This window comes from Poromitra crassiceps (genome assembly GCF_964638095.1).
Source record: "Poromitra crassiceps genome assembly, chromosome: 18".
Taxonomy (NCBI): domain Eukaryota; kingdom Metazoa; phylum Chordata; class Actinopteri; order Beryciformes; family Melamphaidae; genus Poromitra; species Poromitra crassiceps.
In genome coordinates this window covers 20,316,298-20,337,085 of record NC_139636.1, presented here as the reverse complement: position 1 = coordinate 20,337,085, position 20,788 = coordinate 20,316,298, and the positions used below count along the sequence as shown (strand labels likewise).

The 20,788-nt window shown below is 45.7% G+C and overlaps 1 protein-coding gene across 1 annotated transcript in view; it reads right to left on the bottom strand.

Moving 5' to 3' along the window:
• The window catches only part of mob2a (MOB kinase activator 2a), a 107,050-nt gene extending 88,465 nt beyond the window's left edge, over positions 1-18,585 (bottom strand). Inside the window, exon 1 of the mRNA XM_083654546.1 lies at positions 18,047-18,585. Within this exon, the coding sequence (XP_083510672.1) occupies positions 18,047-18,063 (17 nt within the window). The 5' untranslated portion in view covers positions 18,064-18,585. The remainder of the gene's footprint in view (positions 1-18,046) is intronic.
• Between the last annotated feature and the right edge of the window lie 2,203 nt (positions 18,586-20,788).

Below are 20,788 nucleotides of genomic sequence, written 5' to 3'. Positions count from 1 at the left end.
AACCCTGTTTGATGCTCCAAAATCTGACCTCTGACCCTCACCACAACTTCCCATTTATCTCCATATCTCATCTCACCCAATTGCCTCTGTGCTGCCATCGTTTCCCCTCCCTCCATCGCTCTTTAGTCCCGCACCACCAATATTGTCCCACTGCTTCTCTCTCTCTCTCTCTCTCTCTCTCTCTCTCTCTCTCTCTCTCTCTCTCTCTCTCTCTCTCTCTCTCTCTCTCTCTCTCTCTCTCTCTCTCTCTCTCTCTCTCTCTCTCTCTCTCTCTCTCTGGTGTTTTGAATTTATACTGCTCTGCTTTTTCTCCACATTTCACATGGACAACTTTCTATCTTATTCATTCATTACACACACACACACACCCCCCCTCCCACCCAATTTTTCATCATCACTTCTCTCATCCCCAACTCTGATCTCTTCAAAGGTCTTAGTCATTCACCCTCATGAGACTTTACATCTACAGCAAGCCTAAAGGGACAAAAGAGGACACACAGGCATCAGTCAGACAATCCAGAGACAGACAGCAGAGCAACACAGATTGGGGAGAGCGAGAGAGCGAGAGAGAGTGTCTGTATGTATGTGTGTGTGTATGTGTGTGTGTGTGTGTGTGTGCAATGCTTGTTGTGTGCTTGCATGCCTATGATGTGACAAGGACATAGATGGGCAGGTTAGCGGCAATGTGACGCAAACCACTGTGGTGTGGGGAGGGGAGTGCTGTGATGCAACGGTGTGGTGTGTGTGTGTGTGTGTGTGTGTGTGTGTGTGTGTGTGTGTGTGTGTGTGTGTGTGTGTGTGTGTGTGTGTGTGTGTGTGTGTGTGTGTGTGTGTGTGTGTGTTATATGTGTACAGGTCCGTCCAACTGTCCAACTGAACACATTTTGATTGAGACAAATGCCCTCTTGTGACAACACAAACGCGGAATGCAAAATGAATGAGAGAAAGACAGAGAGAAAGAGAGAGAGAGAGACACACACACCCACCCACCAGCTGATTAGTCCTAAGACCGTTCCCGCCCTCTGTCAGTCTTTTCTGTCCTCTCTCTCTCTCTCTCTCTCTCTCTCCATCCGTTGGCAGTGGCAGTTCTGGGCCCTGGGCAGGGCTGTCCAGAGTGTTACCAAAGAGTCAACACAGTCACACTCACAGCATGGTGCCACTGTCCTGCCAAGTAACATAGAGGCAACACACACATGCACACAAACACACATGCACACATGCACACATGCACACAAACACACACACATGCACACAAACACGCACACAAACACACACCACGGGGGGCGGGGGTGGGTGTGTGGGGGGGGGGCTCGAAAGCAAGGACACAAATCTGACATCAAGGATTTTCCTTTTATTGAAATGAAAATGGCTACAAAATGTGCAATAATCGCATCAAATAAAATACAGCCATAGCCCCCCATCAAAACAACATAATGTAGGCCCTGCTGGCTGCATGGTCAAACTGCCACAGTTTCAGTGCTGCTAAGTAACATTACATGTTCTTGTCTGAAAGAATACGTGATAATAATGAAAGTTGATGCATAATGAATAATGTTGGATTACTATTTAAAAATAAATGTAAGAAAGAAAGAAAAAAAACCACAAATTCGAATACTGATTTGCACATCGATTAACATGACATCGATTGAAGCTTTGAAGCATATGGGGCAGCTCTACAGAAGCTGAACAGAGCGGCCCGAATGAGCTAAATATCTTTAAACTAGAGGCACTCGGGGAGCGCAAACCTCCACCAAGGCCAATACTCCAGCCTGCTATGATGTGTCAATTCGGTGAGTCGGGTCAGAACCCTAAGCCTTGCTAGCTAGCGGATCAGAACCCTAAGCCTTGCCAGCTAGCTAGCTAGCGTTGTTGTTGTTTCACAGCGGCGGAGGCATTTGAGAGCAACATGCAGGGAGCGGAAATGGATTTCCCACACGCTCCGACTGAAATGGTCGGACTCAGCACCAATGGCCGAGCTTATCCCTGCTTCCAGTGAGTCAGAATAGCCCATGCTACACCCTTCCACCAAATTTCAGGAAAATCAGCCGAGTAGTTTTTCCCTAATCCTGCTAATAAACAGACAAATGGACAAATGACACCGAAAACATAACCTCCTTGGCGAAGGTAAGTGGCTGAAATAACCGATATAATATATCTCCCAAAATACATTTAGTTCACCAAGTAAATGACGGCATTGTAACTGCAGCCACAGAAAAATCAAACAGGTCAGGTCAGATTTGAGTGGGCGGAGAAGGTTCAGCCAGCCCAGCTCCAGGTATCAAGTTGGGTTGCGTATGCAGGGTCTTGTTCTATCATAGTGTTAGGTTTCACTGCACTCACAGCATGTTGTGCCCTCAGGCCTTTTTAAACATCAGCCTAACTCAAGCATATTGGTCCAAAAAAAAGAAGAAGAAGAAGAAGCTCAAAACACAACACACAGCAAGAATTTCCAGCTCAAGCAAAAACCAATTAACACACACAGGCCTTTGTCACTCTCTGATTCTCCACTTATGCATATTCAGTAGAAGGCAAATGGCCGAGTCATCCCGGTATCGCTTCATTACTGCGCCTCAGAGAGCAGGGAAGACAGGCGAGTGGAGAGCCGGGTGTCTCAAGAGACAACGCAGAGAGTACAGCAGCACTGTTTATCCAGGACCGTGTGTGTGTGTGTGTGTGTGTGTGTGTGTGTGTGTGTGTGTGTGTGTGCGCGCGCACGTGCGTGTTCTCATACCCAGGTGATTTACCTCCTCGAGAGGCATTCAATAGAGCCTTTATATCTCCCTCAGTGTTCTTGCGGAGGTACTAAAGACTACACTCCGTGATACAGCAGCACTGGGGGAGACTCACTGAACACACACACACTCACTCACTCAGAGCTTCTCTTTAGACACCAGGTCTGCCGGAGACTTGCACCGTAACACCAGGGTAGGCGCTACAAGTTATCCAGCTAGTCTTAGGGGCACTTTACACGAAGACGGGGAATTATTTTATCGTTAGTGCCTCCCTTTTAGACGGCGACGGCGAATTTGGGCTTAGGAAACGACACATTTTGAAACCACCCTCCAGAGTGAAATTCTTGGTGACGCTGAGCGCTGAGCGCTCCATGTAATCGCTTTGAGACGGCACATTTCAGAAACTCTGACGGGCCTGCACACGCGACACACGCGATTACACCATAGCCGTGCGCGAGTTGGCAACCATTTTCAAAATAAAACGTCAGTATGAATGAAGTTTGGCAACATTCAGAAAGATTTCCAATAGGCGTTATTCTGATAAACTGGTCACATATATGTTACGTTCTCACCCGACAAATATTAAAACTTTAAAACGGTTTGGGGTTTATTTTAGCTTGAAAACAGCTTTTTGGCAAGTCTAAATGACTGCGGTAGGCGTACTCTACTTCCGTGTTTAAAACCGGAAAGACGATTACGAAGAATAAGGTGATCACACTGCCACCTAGCGACCTGGCATGTACATTACGGTGTTTTAAAAATTCAACAGCGCTCATGTAAACAGGGAGAAGGTGTGAAGGAAAAGGTGTGAAGGAAACGCTATTGTGTCGTTTCTTCCAGAAACTGTCCTCGTGTAAAGGGCCCCTTAGATGACAAATGTTAACACATGCAATCACCCCCCCCCCCCCCCCCCCCCCCCCCCCGACACCTAGCCGTGCTGGAGTTGTGGAGATCAGCAGCACGTCGTGGCTGTTTACTGGATCAACTACAGGCACCGAGGTGTCACCTTTCTATGAAACCTGAAGTCATCGCCACCTCTGAACTATGACAGCTGAGCTTTAGCGCTGTGCCGAGGGCCCTTCGGCTCACGTTCTGCTTTGTTGTGCTGCTGGGGAAGTGGAGAAATCTGCAGGAGGACAGTCAGCTAGTTTCAGATGTGCGATCGAGAGCACGACCACGCACGTGTACACACACACACTAACACACGCACGTGTACACACACACTAACACGCACACACACAAACACGCGCGCGCGCGGGAAACAAAACAAGTGGGAGAACAGCAAGAAAATATAGATAAATGACGAGACGTGAAAAATGACACCCACTATTACTTTGCTTTCATTTGTCACTATTTGAAGTGATGCTAGGCTGGCTAGAGAGCGGCACACACTGACAGAGACAATATGCTGTATTTATTCTATGAGCCATGAGAAATCTAATGTTCAGCTTCTCTAGCCTCAAAATAAGGGCGTGTTCACTTCACACACGCACCTTGCTTCGTTTGGGCAGGTGTGAATGCAGCAATGAAACTCTGGTGCGGACCAAATAAGCGCACCGAGAGCTCTTTGGAGAGGTGGTGGTCTCGTCTCGGTGCGGTTCCAAACAAACTCTGGAGCGCTTCGTTTGTGGTGAGAAGTTGAGAACGTGATCCTACGTCGATCTGGCCCAAATGCAGGGAGCCTCGCGCATTTTTTGGATTAAACAGCTCCTGTAGCTAGCTCCTGAGGACGAGCATTCTTCACATGCTGTTTTGGTGAAACTGTGTGGATTATTTTTGGGGGATCAGCAGTTTGGACTGGAGCAATTTACCTCACTGCCTCCTATGGCAAATACCACCAAGTCGTGGTCTCATCAGAAAAGGTTTTCTAATCTTATGTGATAATATTGTCTGATTGCAGCACGTTTATAATTTATTATTATTTTATTCATGAATCATTATTTATTTGACAGTGGTCATATTCTCCATGATAATAGCCTACTTTAGGCAGAAGTTGCCAGGGTTTTCTCTTTTGTTTTATTTACCAAATGACCTCGTTAATGACACATATCAGCCCGCCTCTTGTTTGGGGTCATGGTCTTTGATTGACAGGTGATAGAAGCTTACGTGGCACAGGGCGATGTTGTTTGACTTTGTGAATACAGAGCAAGTTGAATGACAGAAATCGGTTCAGATTTGGGAATTCAAGAGCAGGTTCATAACGGAGAGGTCTGCTCAGATGCACATTCTGGTTCACTGCTGTCTGTCTGTCACACTCACACACTCACTCACACACACACACACACACACACACACACACACACACACACACACAATTATGCAATGCCAAATATACACCGGTCCTCATGACCCGGCCTAGACTGTATAGAAAATATAAAATATTTAGGAGGCTACAGCAAAAAATCTCTGGGAATTTATATTTTCCATCCCGGGAGATGAGTCTCCTGGCCAGTCTGGGAGGGTTGGTGGATATCTGGTCCGCTTGCTTTTGACCTGGTGTGAAACCAAACCAGCTGAAAAACCATTTTCCATTTGGTGCAAATGAAGGAACCGGACTGGCTGGTGTGAAAACGCCCTAAAGAACGCCACTGATGTGGGGAGGGAGGGCAGCTGAGGCCTAGTTGTTTATTTGGACTCTGCCCCTCTAGCGCTACTCTGCTCACCGGCCTTCCTTTCCTCCCATCCAAAACACACCAGCAGAGCACACACAGAGACGCCATGATAGACGCAGGTACAACGATGCAATGCTGCCCAGCCCGCCCAGCATGTCAGCTATTACAGTCATGCTCAGTTCAGAATACTACCACCATCCTGCTGGCTTCTGTTGTTCAACATTTCCCTGAGCGCCCTGAGCCTGTTGGACCCTGCCTTCCACTCTGCGGCTGAGAGGTCCAGCTCTGACAGCAACCAAGCACGCAAACGTCTCCACACATCAGCATCCTGAGAGAGAGGGGGGTGGTTAGAGGGACAAAGACTGAGAGACACACAGAGTGAGAGACAGAGAGAGACACAGAGACAGAGTGAGAGACAGAGATAGACACAAACAGAGACAGAGAGACATAAAACAGAGACAGAGAGTGGGAGACAGAGAGAGACACAAACAGAGAGAGAGAGTGAGAGACAGAGACACAGAGACAGAGAGACAGAGAGAGACAAAAACAGAGACAGAGAGTGAGAGACAGAGAGAGACACAGAGACAGAGAGTGAGAGACAGAGAGAGACAGAGTGAGAGACAGAGTGAGAGACAGAGAGACACAGAGACAGAGAGTGAGAGACAGAGAGAGAGACAGAGAGAGACACAGAGACAGAGAGTGAGAGACAGAGAGAGACACAAACAGAGAGAGAGTGAGAGACAGAGAGAGACACAAACAGAGACAGAGTGAGAGACACAGAGACAGAGTGAGAGACAGAGAGACACAGAGACAGAGAGTGAGAGACAGAGAGAGACACAGAGACAGAGAGTGGGAGACAGAGAGAGACACAAAAAGCAGAAAGACACAGGAACTGTATAGCTAATATGCATACTTTAATATTTGTTTATTTATCGCAAGTCGTATCGTCATCACTATATCGAACAATGTTATCGCACATCGCAGATTTTCCTCATATCGTGCAGGCCTAGTGTGAATGACATATTTTCAAGTCAACTTGGCATCTCAGGGTTTGTGGAGACTTGGATTATGCCAGGTGAGCAGTATGAAAGCATGTTATGTATTTTTTCGGTAATTCTTTTACGTTCTTGCTCATGGCCCCCTTCACACTCAACAGACGTCTCTACTTGCATGACGCGGCCGGTCTCCATTTCGCCAAACTGGGACTGCATTCTACTGCATGTAGATGTAGTACACTGACTGTATGCAAGTACCTCATACAACAACCTGCATTCTACTGCATGTAGATGTAGTACACTGACTGTATGCAAGTACCTCATACATCAACCCCACTTCAAACAAACTAAACTATCCCATTCCCTTTAAAGATCTGGCCAGCTTGCATGCTCTTAGAAATCTTATCCTGGACTGCCTTGGCCTGGACTGCCTTGGCATGGACTGCCTTGACCTGGACTGCCTTGACCTGGACTGCCTTGGGTGTGTAGTTACAAAATAACTTAAGCGCCAGACACAAAAATTGATTCTTAATAGAGGGTGATTCTTACAGCGGGCTCTGATAAGAGGCTAAGCCAATAGAAGCTCTCTTCACTGCAAAGTGGGCTAGTTAATGGCTCTTTCACAAACTTGACACTAACTGGGTTTCCATCCACCTCTGGATATTCGCATTTACCCAAAATGCGAATATAAACTTGAATGGAAACACCAGAAATTCGAATAAAGGTCGAAATATCGCATAAAAGTTTTTACGCTAGGAGGGGGTGGATTTATCAGCGTATCGACACTAGGAAGATGCGAACTTTTGCAATGGAAACAGATTTTGCGAATTAACGATGACGTACCGTGTGAAATGGTGCTGGACGACAACTTCCCAAAACTCCTTACTGCGTTTACGTTCCCAGACACGCGGACCGCGGCGGGTCCAGCCCCAGCTTCTTCCCACATTATTCTCATCATTGCATGCCTTCTTTCGCGTTTCTGCATCAGGATGTTGATGTAAATTGCTAACGTTGATAATGCCGTTATGAGAGTCCTCCCAAAAGCCACGATGTTTGCAAACACTCTCTCCATCTTGTCGTAGACTAGTTGTTGTTAGTATTGTAAGCTATTTTTATGAAGGTGCTATGCGATATAATTTATGTTTACGTTCTAGGCAGCACTGTAGGCTTTTATGTTGAAGGCCGGAAACGGAAGTGTGTGGTGGTTGTTGTGGGGAACTTGAGGCTGGAAGAGTACGAGCAAAGAACTTTTCCTTCCACGCTCTTTGGTACGAGGATGAGAGAACGGGAAGAATAATAAAGCTGGCGTCTCATGGTGAGAGTGTTCAAGTGGGAGTTGCTCCGTTTATTGCTTTTTATGCGCAGCCTAATAACGCTCGGCTACAGTATCATGTCGCTCTTATGACATCATCCCATCGCGCCCCCTTCTTCTTCGGGTGTCTTTTGCATTTCCCCCTCCACTTTTCCGAGAAGCGCCACCTACTGCTCAACCTGCCGACTCCCAAAACTCGCTAAACAAAACTGAATGGAAACATGCATAAATTCGCATTTTATTTTGCGGATTTTCACAAATTCGCTTGAATTATGCGATACATTTGGATGGAAACCCAGTTACTGAGGCCTTCTGGTAAGTCTGCTGCTACACAGCCCTGCCCCTCTGCTGCTACACAGCCCTGCCCCTCTGCTGCTACACAGCCCTGCCCCTCTGCTGCTACACAGCCCTGCCCCTCTGCTGCTACACAGCCCTGCCCCTCGGGCCTCGGATCAATCCTAAAAAACCACACAGTCTACCAGGGATAAGACAGCCAGCCAAGCCAAGCTCCACAGAAGACCAGGCCCAGCCCACAGAAGACCAGGCCCAGCCCACAGAAGACCAGGCCCAGCCCACAGAAGACCAGGCCCAGCCCACAGAAGACCTGGCCCAGCCCACAGAAGACCAGGCCCAGCCCACAGAAGACCTGGCCCAGCCCACAGAAGACCTGGCCCAGCCCACAGAAGACCAGGCCCAGCCCACAGAAGACCAGGCCCAGCCCCCAGAAGACCAGGCTCAGCCCACAGAAGACCAGGCCCAGCCCCCAGAAGACCAGGCCCAGCCCACAGAAGACCAGGCCCAGCCCACAGAAGACCAGGCCCAGCCCCCAGAAGACCAGGCCCAGCCCACAGAAGACCTGGCCCAGCCCACAGAAGACCAGACCCAGCCCACAGAAGACCAGGCCCAGCCCCCAGAAGACCAGGCTCAGCCCACAGAAGACCAGGCCCAGCCCACAGAAGACCAGGCCCAGCCCCCAGAAGACCAGGCCCAGCCCACAGAAGACCAGGCCCACTCCAGAACCTGTTCCTTTCTATTCTAGAGCAGGTCTGTCTGCTCCTCTGTCACAGCTTCTTTCATCAGCACCGCATCCGCCGTGCGAGCAGCGGAAACAGCTACCTGGGCTGACACCGAGAGTGTGCAGTGGTGTGTGTGTGTGTGTGTGTGTGTGTGTGTGTGTGTGTGTGTGTGTGTGTGTGTCTGTGTGTGTGTGTGTGTGTGTGTGTGTGTGTGTGTGTGTGTGTGTGTGTGTGTGTGTGTGCGTGTGTGTGGTGGAGATGGAAATAAGGCATTAGGGTTGAACGAGGACAGGGTTACAGAGTGCAAAATCCCCATTTGGAACATCTATGTGTGTTTAACATGAGTCAAAATCATAAAGGGGATATATTACTCATCACACCCGCACTCAGAGAGAAGCAACACGTCAAAACATCAAAACACACAAACACACCAATTCACACTTCCTTCCTTTTAGGATGTGTGCGACAGCGGTGTGACCGTCCGGGAGTGGAAAAAAATACACGTTTCTCAAAGTAGGGGAAGTCTAGCCTGAGCCTAGAAGTGCCTCAGTCTCATGAATTCCCCTCTTCTGTCTGCCGCACCTCAAGACTCAAGAAGAGAAGTTGACTGAGTGACAACACAGTCGTGTTCACAGTCAACAACCTGAAAGGTCAGAGAGAGAGGGAGGGACACACACACACACACACACACACACACACACACACACACGAAGACATCATTTGCATATGTGCCCATCCCTGCAGAAAAACAACCCGATCAAGACAGTCAACAACAAAGTTTGTGTTTCAAAGGCAAACAAATATGACGACCATTTTCTCCAAAATTAGAAGAGACAGCAAGCTATATCTCATCATGAAGCCTTCATTACTGGAATGTCTGACTGATACTGATTTGATCTGCTCCAATGTTCTGACACTAATGACACAGCGTCTACAGAGCAGCATGAAGTGAGGGCTGGCGCGTGGCGTGCTGTCTGTGAAAGCTAAGTGTACATTAGATCTGACTCTCAGGTCAGGCAGCCTAAAGCTTGCTCCACTTAGCCTCGCTCTCCTCTCAGTATGACCAAGCCATCACTCCAAAGCAAGGGGATTAAACATCTGTCACTCCAGCCAGCAGGAAAAGACGCATTTAGGCAGCGTGAGCGCGCATCCCTCCAGTGATGTAACGTCGGCCGCGTCTGACTCTGGATCAGGACAGATGAGGTCATTCAGCTTCGAAAGGATGCATTCTCCTTGTCAGAAGAAAGAAAGAAAGAAAAAACTAGGGATGGGCATTTCTAGCAAAAACACTATTCGAAATTCGCTGGCCAAATTCGAATTTAATTCGAATTTCGAAAATAAATAAAAAAATGTTTAAAAAAAAAAAAAAAAAAAAAAAAAAAATTTTTTTTTTTTTTGTGAGTGAAATGTTGCATTGTCTCCCCTGATTCTAAGTCTACGGCTTTATTAATTAATATAAAAAGCTTCTGCTGTGGATTTTTAGCTCAAACAAGCATTGCACCACTGAAGTAAAGAACATGTTACATGACATTCACATTTTCGAAAATAAAAAACAGTTTTGACAATCATGAGTGGTTCATTAAATATTTAGTAGGCTCAGGTCTGAGTGCCAAAGGGGTGCCAAAGTCACCCCCTCTCCCTCTTCATGGGATTTCATCTGCCATTAATTTTTCCATAAACCTTGCTTAAAATGCTTATAAAAAATGTTTACTTGCTCAAACCAAGCGATTTGACTATACTTAGAATCAGGGGAGACAATGCAACATTTCACTCAAAAAAAAAAAAAATTTTTTTTTTTTTTTTTTTTTTCGAATTTCGAATTTCAATAATAAAAGTCGACCTTGATAATAATAACAACGATTATTCGAAAATTCGAAATTCGATGCCCATCCCTAGAAAAAACATGGCGGACAGAACAGATAGCCTGCGTCGCTTTCAGAAAATACACACCGACTTAGGCTTCAGGCTAATACACGTATGCAAAGTGTGCACAGACATGAATGCAACCGCCAAGAGGCTTCATCTCCACACCCAGACACTTCCAAGCCACCGTGGCATTTTGCCTCCTGCTCAAACCAGAAGACAAAGTCTGCTCTGCTACATGTCACCCACCATAAGCTCCCATGTGACCCTCTCCATATCGCCCTCCCTCAATCCCTCCACCATTACTGGGCCATCATGGGCTTGTCATTCACTCTGGCCTTCCATTGGGTTCCCTGGGGGGAGCATCAGCCAATCTCCTGTGAGTCCTCCTGTCCCCCCACATTTTCCTCCATTTTCCTCTCTAATCATCCATTTCATCAACGGCTTTCATATCATATCCCCTCTCCATCAGTCAGAATGGCATCTCCCATAATAGGCCATATTGTGACTAGCATTTTCGTTTACTTCCGTTCCCACGGCAGGGGCACTACACACTTTTTTCTCCATAAAAGAGATCTATAGGTAGAAAGTACAAATAAAAAAGTTCTACTCGTGTTATCCTGCAGTATTTTTATAATCAGTGGTCAAAGACGGCACTATTTCTTACTAGGCGTACTAATCTGTGCAAGGGGAGTGGTGTGGTTTTGGTCACGTGGACCAATCGCGTAGCCGCTTTATTCCCTTGCCGTAATAACATTAGAGCCATGGCGACCACCAGTTCAAGCAGCGAAGAGGGGAAAAAGAAACCAAAACAGCTGAAAAAAGTGCGTAAAAGCCGGGAATCAAAGGACTCCAAACGATGCTATATGCACTTTTTGTCAGTACAGAATGAGGACGTGCAGGATTTTACCCAGACAAGGTGGGACACTTACAGGTCTGTCGTCAAACAGTGGCTTTGTCTGGACGGCGATAGTAAAGTTATCGCTGAAACTTTTAAACATTGCGTGGACGTGGATTTTGACCATGTTCCCGAGGACGCTGGATTTCACCGTTACCGTCGCTTTATTTGTAAAAGACGTTTGGGTTTGGCTGAGAAACGCTGCACACAGATGGTGCAGGGGGAAGAAGAAGAAGAACCAGATGCAGCCGCAGCCTCGGACAGCATCGGCCCCGACGGAGCCACGTCTGAAACCCCCCGAAAGAAAGTTCGGTCTCGGACAGGTTTGCCCGTCCGTTCTGCTGGCCCTGTCTTTCCAGCCATCTGCATCATTTGTAAAAAGGTGGACAAATATATTACTGTTGGTGGAAAACGGAAGAAGGATCAACTTTCACAAGCAGAGACAGTGTCTGCAGGTAAGCGACCCCCCCCTCTCTCTCTCTATCTCACACACACACACACACACACACACACACACACACACACACACACACACACACACACACACACACACACACACACACACACACACACAGAGAGAGGGAGCATTTTCTTTTATTGCCTTGATCTCCTTGCCCCCCCCCCCCCCCTCTGTTTTCTTGTAATAACAATACAATGGATAAAAGATACAAAAACAAATGTCACCCACTTTTTTTTAATTATAAAATGTGTGATTTGACAGTAAAGCTGATTATAACTTTTTTTTGTTTTCAGGCCAGTTGCGGAAGGCTGCTGAGAAGAAGGAAGACTCTAGCGTTCTTTTGCATATCAAAGACAAAGACTGTGTGTCTCTGGAAGTGCGTAACAGGTCCTGTTACAGAGAATACACAAGGTCCTTGTCAAAGTCTACGGCAACACATAGCTACTGCAACCACAGATGAAGTGTGAGTTATTACATTGCATTAACACTGCACATTTCAAAAGTAAGGCTTTGACCTACAACAAATACTATTTTGTCTGTCTTTAGATACAATGTTGACAGCAGACCTCTTTGCACATGTTAAGTATTTTTTTGTCTGCGTGTGTGTGTTTTCAGAAATGAACAACAACCCTTTCCTGCCAGCTACAAGATATTCTGCGAACGAGTCATCCGTCAAAGGATTATCGATAAACAAGAAATCCTGAAAATGAACCAACTAAGGAAGAAGTTCATAGACATCGTTAAGAAGAATGAGGATATTGATGCTTCAGACTACAGGTAACTGTGTCCTTGACAGTTCAGTAAACAAAAAAGAACCTCTTTCATACTGAAAAGTTTCCATTTTATTGATTTATTCGCTCACAAGAAAGGCTGACAGTATGTTTTAATGTATTTGTTTCTCATTGTGAAAAAAATCCCTTTATTTATACATTTGTGCTCGTCTTTTTCTATATTTTCATTTTGCAGGCAGGATAAACTGAAAAAGCGGTTGGCCCGTGATTTCCCCCAGCTGGTGTTTCACAGCCCTGCAACGCGCAACATCTCCGAACTGGTTTTTGTTGAAACATTATCAGCAGATACACTGTTAGACAGGCTACCGCATCCATCAGACACGACAACAACTGAGTCAACCGAGGTAAGCCAAGCTGAAAGTGACAATGAACACACATCTGGACAAACTACAGAGCACACAAGGACACTGTACAGTGCAGGACTGATATTGAAGAGACTTGTGAATGAAACTCCCGGGATGAAATGCCCCTGGCCTCCCACAGCAGAGGATTTGAATGTTTCTGACGCAAAATCTGTTGTGCCAGTTGAACTATTCAATGTGATTTCCAGGATTATAGGTGCAACAGAGGAACCAACACTAGACCATTATGTTGATATTCCTGAAGATGTGAACCTAAAAGTTTTATCTGTTTGTCAAGACATTGTGTATCTTGCTTCTAAAGGTCGGAAGCAGACGCCTAAGTCACTGTGTCTTGGTCTAACTGTTCGCCATTTAACAGGTTCATCCAATGTTCTGTCACTACTGAACAGATTAGGACACTGTGCTTCATGGAACACAGTTGTCAGTCTAGACACTAGCCTAGCGTCACTACAACTTCTAGAGGGCAGAGACAAAATCCCTAAGGGGTTCTCAAAGAAGGCACCAACCATACTGGTGTGGGATAACATCGATTTTGGGGAGGAGACACTGTCAGGTCGTGGAACTACTCACCATACAAATGGCATTATGGTACAAAGTTCTGTTGTTGAAACAATGTCTAGACCAGACAGACAGCCACTGCCGAAGTCAGTTTACACATTCAAAGCACCTCCTAGCATCCCGCTACAACACTATCCACAGACTAAAAGACAAGGGCCACAGAACTTGCTTCAGGATGAAAGTGTTCCATTGCAGGTGGAAACGTACAGGTTGAACACTGTGTCTGCTGCCAAAACAGAACTGGCATATGTTTTAGTGAAGAACACAGATGCTGAAGCATGTACAGTACCAGGCTGGACAGGTTTCCACACAATGCTACAAAGTGATGCCACTCTACCTAAGTCAGCACTGTATTATCTTCCAGTCATTGAGGCTTCACCGACAGAGATGTCAACAGTTAACACTATTCTGAAGCGAAGTGTTGAACTTGCTGATCAGCTAGAACTGGACCATGTTAATTGTTAAATTGTTAAATTGTTAAAGAATTGCCACACTGCCTACATCCAGTTAAATGCAATGCATAAATGCAAACAGCACAGACTACTTACACAGCCAACAGAAGGTTTTATTGTGATGCATTTGTATGCTATTTTGTATTTTCATATATTTCCTTGGCGGGGGGGGGGGGGGGGGGGTGTACAAATGACAGATGCTGTGACACTTTGTGGTACTTGAATAAATGTTTCATACCATATGTTGTAATAATTCTGACCTCTAGTACTTTAATTTTTAGTCTTGTCCATTTTTTGCATTATTCCAATTTAGGGGGCGTGGTAACATTTTGATAGATTTTCTGCCATTTTGGTCCAAGGTGCCCTGATTTTCTTTTCTACCTTTCATTACACAGTAGGTTGAGACATTTTCTATGTATGAAACATAAGCTTTTGGCACAATTTACTGTGGAGGTTTCATTGTACTGTGTGGCAAACACTTAAGTTGAAGCATATTCTTTAACAAATATGCTACATTTCATGATCTAAATTCACATGAGTAAACTAAAGGCACCAATACTTGTTTCAGATGTTAAGTATATGCATTTTAGCATTTATGACATTTGAGAAAGATTTTGTGTTGCCAAAAACACATTTTACAAGCAAAAACAGCAGCACAAGATTTTCGTTTTTTGGTTATAAACTGTTTATACATTTCTGGCTGGTGACAAAATACTGCAGGATATTATGAGTAGAACTTTTAACCCAAAGTCCAGAAGGGCATTGTCTATGAAAAAATGCATTGAATGAGTAGTGCCCATGACATGGGAACGAAACTCATTTTCTAAGCACTTTTTCATGGGTCCCAACACGGCCTATAAGCATCCATACAAAGGGCCACAATGGAAACAAGCCCTCGGGCTTTATTGTGTTTAATTCCTTTTGATCAATATTGTTTCTTGTATTGTCATGCACAATCACGTATTTATTGAATCAATAAAGATATCAATCAATCATCACGCTCCCCCTGCCTTCCTCTCTTCACCTTCCCATTTCTCCCCAAATCGGCTTCTTTCACCACTCGCTGCATTTCCTCCCTCATGCTTCTCACTCTAACTTCCTCCCTCCATAAGCAGCATCTCTCCTCCATAAGCAGCATCTCTCCTCCATGGGTCCTGACTGTGTCGTCCTTCACCCCGGGTCTCTGTATTCAGAGTGATTACATGCTTGGTTAACTCATTCATGGACTCCACTCTATCAGTGATGCAGCCTGGACGTGTGCCTGCCTGCTCCCAGGTTGCATCCATTCAGCTCAAATGCACGCACGCACACAAACCTTTGAGATTAAATCAAATGAAGTCTCATCTAGGGCTGACTGGACAATATATCGATATTATATCGATATATTGTGATATCACTGATATGAAACTAGATATTGTCTTAGATTTTGGATATGGTAATATGGCAGTGTTGTCTTTTCCTGGTTTTAAAAGGTGCAGTAAAGTGATGTAATTTTCTGAACTTAGTTACCAGACTGTTCTATTATTTGCTTTTACCCACTTAGTCATTATATTCACATTAATGATAAAATTATTTACATACATTACATAAAAAAATCTCATTATGTTTGTGAAAGCACCGATAGTCACTCATCCCTACAATAATTCTGCAATATCAATATCAAAATATCAATCGAGGTATTTGGTTAAAAATCATGATATTTGATTCCTAGTCTCATCAACACACAAATGGCATCTGCGTCAGTCAGGTGGAGAGGTCTGACAGTTGAACATACCAAACTGACAATAATGACACAGCCACTGTACTATAGGTATCCTACTCCATGTAACGAATAAAACCGTTTTAGTTCATAAATAACCATGAATTATTTTTCTATGAGAGCAGCACAATGGCTTGTTTTAAGGATGCTGGACTGAAATAACCGATGACTAAGGCTGGCTGGCTGTTAGCAAGCACGCAGCAGACGTTTGCCTGGGTTTAACTCTGCTCTTTAACCTCTGCCTCTCTATGCATCGGGTGGATGCCAGTTGACAGTTTGCTGTGAGCGTGTGTGTATACGTGTGTGTGTGTGAATGTAAAGGAAATGATTCAACAAAACAGACTCCACACAGCAGTGTGTCTCACAGCTTTCCTCCCCTCCTCTGACAGCAAGAATTAACTAGCATATCACTGAGCGAACTAACTCAAGTCTGACAGCACCAACTGTTGGGGGGGGTAAAAATGTTTTTGAGTGACTGAGTAAAAGAGGTGGAGAGGAGAAATCCCATTTACAACTGAACGAACTGACCCCTCAATGCAAGAACCCATCAACAAAGCGATGACAAAGCATGTCAGAAGCAGGAAAACATATACGGTACATGTACGGTATATCATTAAAAAAAATCAATTAGTTCACGCTGATGGTAGCTGGCTGGTATTTTGGCTGGTGGTATCAAGGGGTTGAGCTGTTATCTCCAAAATGTCACACTGCGGAGAACCACCCGTGACAACCGGCCTCCTCCCTTCCTTTGCCCTGTTTGGCTCACAACACTGCTGCTGCCAGCCAACGCACCAGATAACCAGGCTGCAAAGAGAATAGGCTGACACAGACACACCTTGTGTGACTCAAATCCTTTTGTGATATCCCAGAGAGAACAGATGTGTTGATTACTGGACAGGTCTGGAAAAAAATATCTGGGCCTGGTGGTTTTCACTGAGTTAAGCGTCAAAGAGCAAGATTATGGCCGTCTGTGAAATATGTTAATATTCCAAAGCAACTGCAAACTCAAAGCATGGACTGGAACTTCACTGGGACTCCCTCCTTTAAGCCAAACGAATTAATAAGGCTCAGGCTCTGTGCCTCTGTCCAGCTGAGTTTGCATTGTAAATGTCTACGTAAAAAATAACACAACCAATTCTAAGATAAATGACAGCAGACCTGGTAGGATTTTGGATGGGTCGTCGGACACATTTCTATCATAGGTTGAGAGTGAATATAAAGGTATCTTAAATATGAAGTGAAAGCACATGGTACACCAGGTGTCATGTTGTGATAGAAAACGTTGCACCTCATCCAGTACTGACCACCAGTTCTCACCCAAGCTGACGAGAAGACACCCGCAAGCCAAAAATAAAGTGACAAACCAGCATCATCACCTGCAGCGAGGTGTCAAGAAGACATCATCACACACACTTTCTAAACACTAGACTTATGCTGTGTTTCACAGCTAAACTACCCACTGCATTGGTTTTACATTCACTGAACATTTAAGTAATGTTTTGTTCACCCTTATTAGCTTGGGGCCTGTGGGTTTATAGGGTTAATTAAATTAATTTAGTTTTAGTATACAGCAAGCTGAGTATCTAACAAGAAACGTATCTTCTCCAGCAATGAGCTGGTTGACCAGAACTGGTGTTCTTTCCCAAGCTAGCACATTAGCTAAGTTAGCATGACTGCTAACGTTAGTTCAGTTAGTGGCTGGCCAGCGAAGGCGCACCTTGCAGAGGGAATAAATTGGGCATAGTGGCGTTTGGCGATCTTGACAGGCAGCTAACGTTAGCCAACTTGCTGCGTAAATCGTTCCTATAAATAAGCTGCCTGCATAGCAAACTGGCTTCTAAATAGATATTCTCACGAGTCACGACCCGATCTGGGTGCTGCCATCATTGCTGACTAGTTTATCTGCAGGCCACGGAGATGCCCAAAATATCGCCCGGGTAACATTAGGCTGCTTTACCGTTGCAAAATGAGAACGGTGCCAGCTATGCTACCAAGCTAGCCTAACAGAGCTAAGCTAAGCTAGGCAACAGGCTACAGCTACACACCTAGCTAAATGAATGTGTCAGAGTGGAATTTTAACACTATTCAACAAGACAGTGCATTTGTCTGGTGGAGGCGGCGGTGTTGTCAAAGACAAAGCGATGAGTTTGCCACCAGCATCTGAAAGACTGCGCGGTTGACCTGTCATAGTCGTAAGCCAGCTAGTAGCTAGCCAAGTTAGCTGTACGTTACTCACCCCATTAACCAATCCATGATGATGTTTGTAGCTAGTTCAGCTAACGGTAGCTGGCAGGGGATAAATCCACCAGGAGCTGGAGGCGACCCCTACTTTATCCAGCCACCACCCTCGCTTCCTTGCCTGGCCCCAAATCCTGTCGCTACCAACCGGGCCCCCGGTCTGTCCCGCTGGCTGGATCCGGGGCGGTCAAATCAGATGTCGCTGAAACTTGTGATGATTGTCCTTGTTTTGATCCTCGGCTAGCTTGGATCATGAACTAGCAATAACACAGGCGGGTGAGTTTGATAGCTGGTAGCGGGAGAGTGCAGCACTGAGTGACTTTGAGCTCGAAGGCGAGTGGAGCGGGGCAGCGGTCCACTTCCCGGGTCGGTCTGCGTGGTGTCCCGCGGGGTGTCCGGGGTGCAGTGCAGTGGCTCTCCGCCGGCCGGTGCCACAGGATGTCCTTCGCGCCGAATGAGCTGAGTGTCGGGATGCCACTGGACAAGCCCGGGTACCCTCTGTCATGAAGCCTTGTATGGCTACCGTGTTAGCTCATAAGCTGCTGCACAGTCTCTCCACCAGAGCCTCCCTCTGTTTTCTGAACGAGACTAGAACGGAGTCCGGAAGTAAACACAGACCCGACCCCACTCCCTCTATCGTGTGCGTAAAACGCGTGTCACGCAGAGCTGTATGAACATCGATGCAATGGGATATGTAGTTAGTTAGTTAGTTAGTTAAAGGTGAATTCTGTTCATTTTGGTAGTTTATGCTATTAATAGAGCATCCAAACAGGGGAAAAACTGCCAGATCTAGTCTAGTTTGTCATCAAGATGCTGTATTACCAATGAATGGGTTCATTCCAACCAGTTCCATTGTTATAACAGAATTGTTACTTTTCTTGCAGAAAATGTGGCTATATTCCAGGAAAATCCTCCTATTTACTTCTCTGTCACCCTCATGTGTTGACATTTTGACATGACAAATAGGCTACATTATTTTCTGAATTCAAATTGTCCCATGGCATATGAATGAAGATTTGAATGCTGCTGAAATGTATTCACATTCTTCCATCCCCAGAGCCCCCATCTGCCCTGCTGTCAGGAGGGTATGACAAGGTATGGCCCTCAGGTGAGTCTAAATTGGGCCCTGTGGTTTTTATAGTTTTAGGATAATGGAGAATATAATTTGCCCTCCAAGCAAAACATACAATAGCCTACATTTATTTGGGTAAATGGGTTTAAAAGGGCAGGGGAGCATTCAGGAGTATGCCCCTTCTGAACTGTGTGCACCTGTGCAGGGCAGTTAATAATTGATCACATTGGCTGGATGATAATTATAGTATGGAATCAACCCCTGTTCTACTTCTCCCCAGAGATCAACTCTGTATATGTTTGGTGATTATTGATATTACAGTGCCAGGAATTTGCCATACGTGAGGATTTAGTTAATTTCATCATGCCATGCTAAACTTTATTCAGTCAGTCAGGTTTTGTCCATCCAATGTGTTGAGAGAGGATAAAAGCCTGGACAACTGTCGCCACTTAGCTTGTGATTTATAGACCTATCTAAGCCATGTTAAGGGCCAGGGGTGGAGGCAGGAATCGAACCCACGCTCTCCTGCTTCCAAAGAACATGCGCTAACTGCAACACACAGATAGCTAGCTCCCTGGGCACAGCTGGTTAACATAACGGGCCTTTATACTGGGGGGTGAGTTTAATCAACAACTCATGAGCACCCGGGACTCACAAGGACTCTGATTCACTCGGTTACACCATACCTACAAGAAACCTGGTCTGCCCCATGAGTCATTACCAGCCACGACAGCGGGGCTGGTATTGTTTTCACCTTCTGAGTGTGTTTTGCCTGGAGACATCTGTTGTAGTGGGAAGTACCACAGAGGCCATTTTGAGTAGTTTGCAAGGTGTGTATGTCTGTCTGTCTGTCTGTCTGGCAGACAGACAGACAGACAGACAGTGATATCGTCAAAACCGTGCAAGATGCAGTCACAAAATATTACAGGTGTGTAGTTGACATCAAAATGAAGGCTGAGTTCAAAATTGGGTCTGAGCAAGGCTACCCCCCCCCCCCCATCCCACACACACACACACTTTACGCCCCTGGCCCACATTTGTTTCAAGTCGCGGGCGTTGCGGCTGGTGTGATCCCATCGCAGGGTGGTCTCTAGTTTAGTTCTATTTTGGGATTCTATTTGGGAACATGAATATATTGAATCCCTGAATTCATCATGCAAACCTCTGCCTTGACCTGACCCCCATTGCCCCTCGATGAGTCCATTCTGTCTGTATTGCTTTAATAACCATGTTCTTTGGTCCTCTCCGTGTCCTCTAAGAAAACCATCAGTCAAACAGCTGCAGTTTGCAATGAGAGGATCAGTGTGTACTTCGCCCTGCAAAAATGGCTGGTCCCCTCTGCCTCTCTTTCTCTCTGAAACACCATTAGAATCTAATCTTAATAGCATACTCCTCTCTTCCTTCTGTCTCACCCTCTCCTCTCCTCCTTACTCTCTCCCTCCTTCCCTTCGCTTCTATAAATAACAATTGCACACAGGCAAGTGAGAGGGCACTGAGAATAGGAGCCCTGTTAACAGGAGGCAGAGCTACACGATTGGCTGCTTGACACTCCAGTGCCCTGGCGGCCAACCAATCAGGTGTACAGGAGGCGGAGTTAGAGCAATGATTGACAGGAAGCCAGTGGAATACTCAAGTCTGATGTAATGCCATTAATAGCCACTGGAGAGC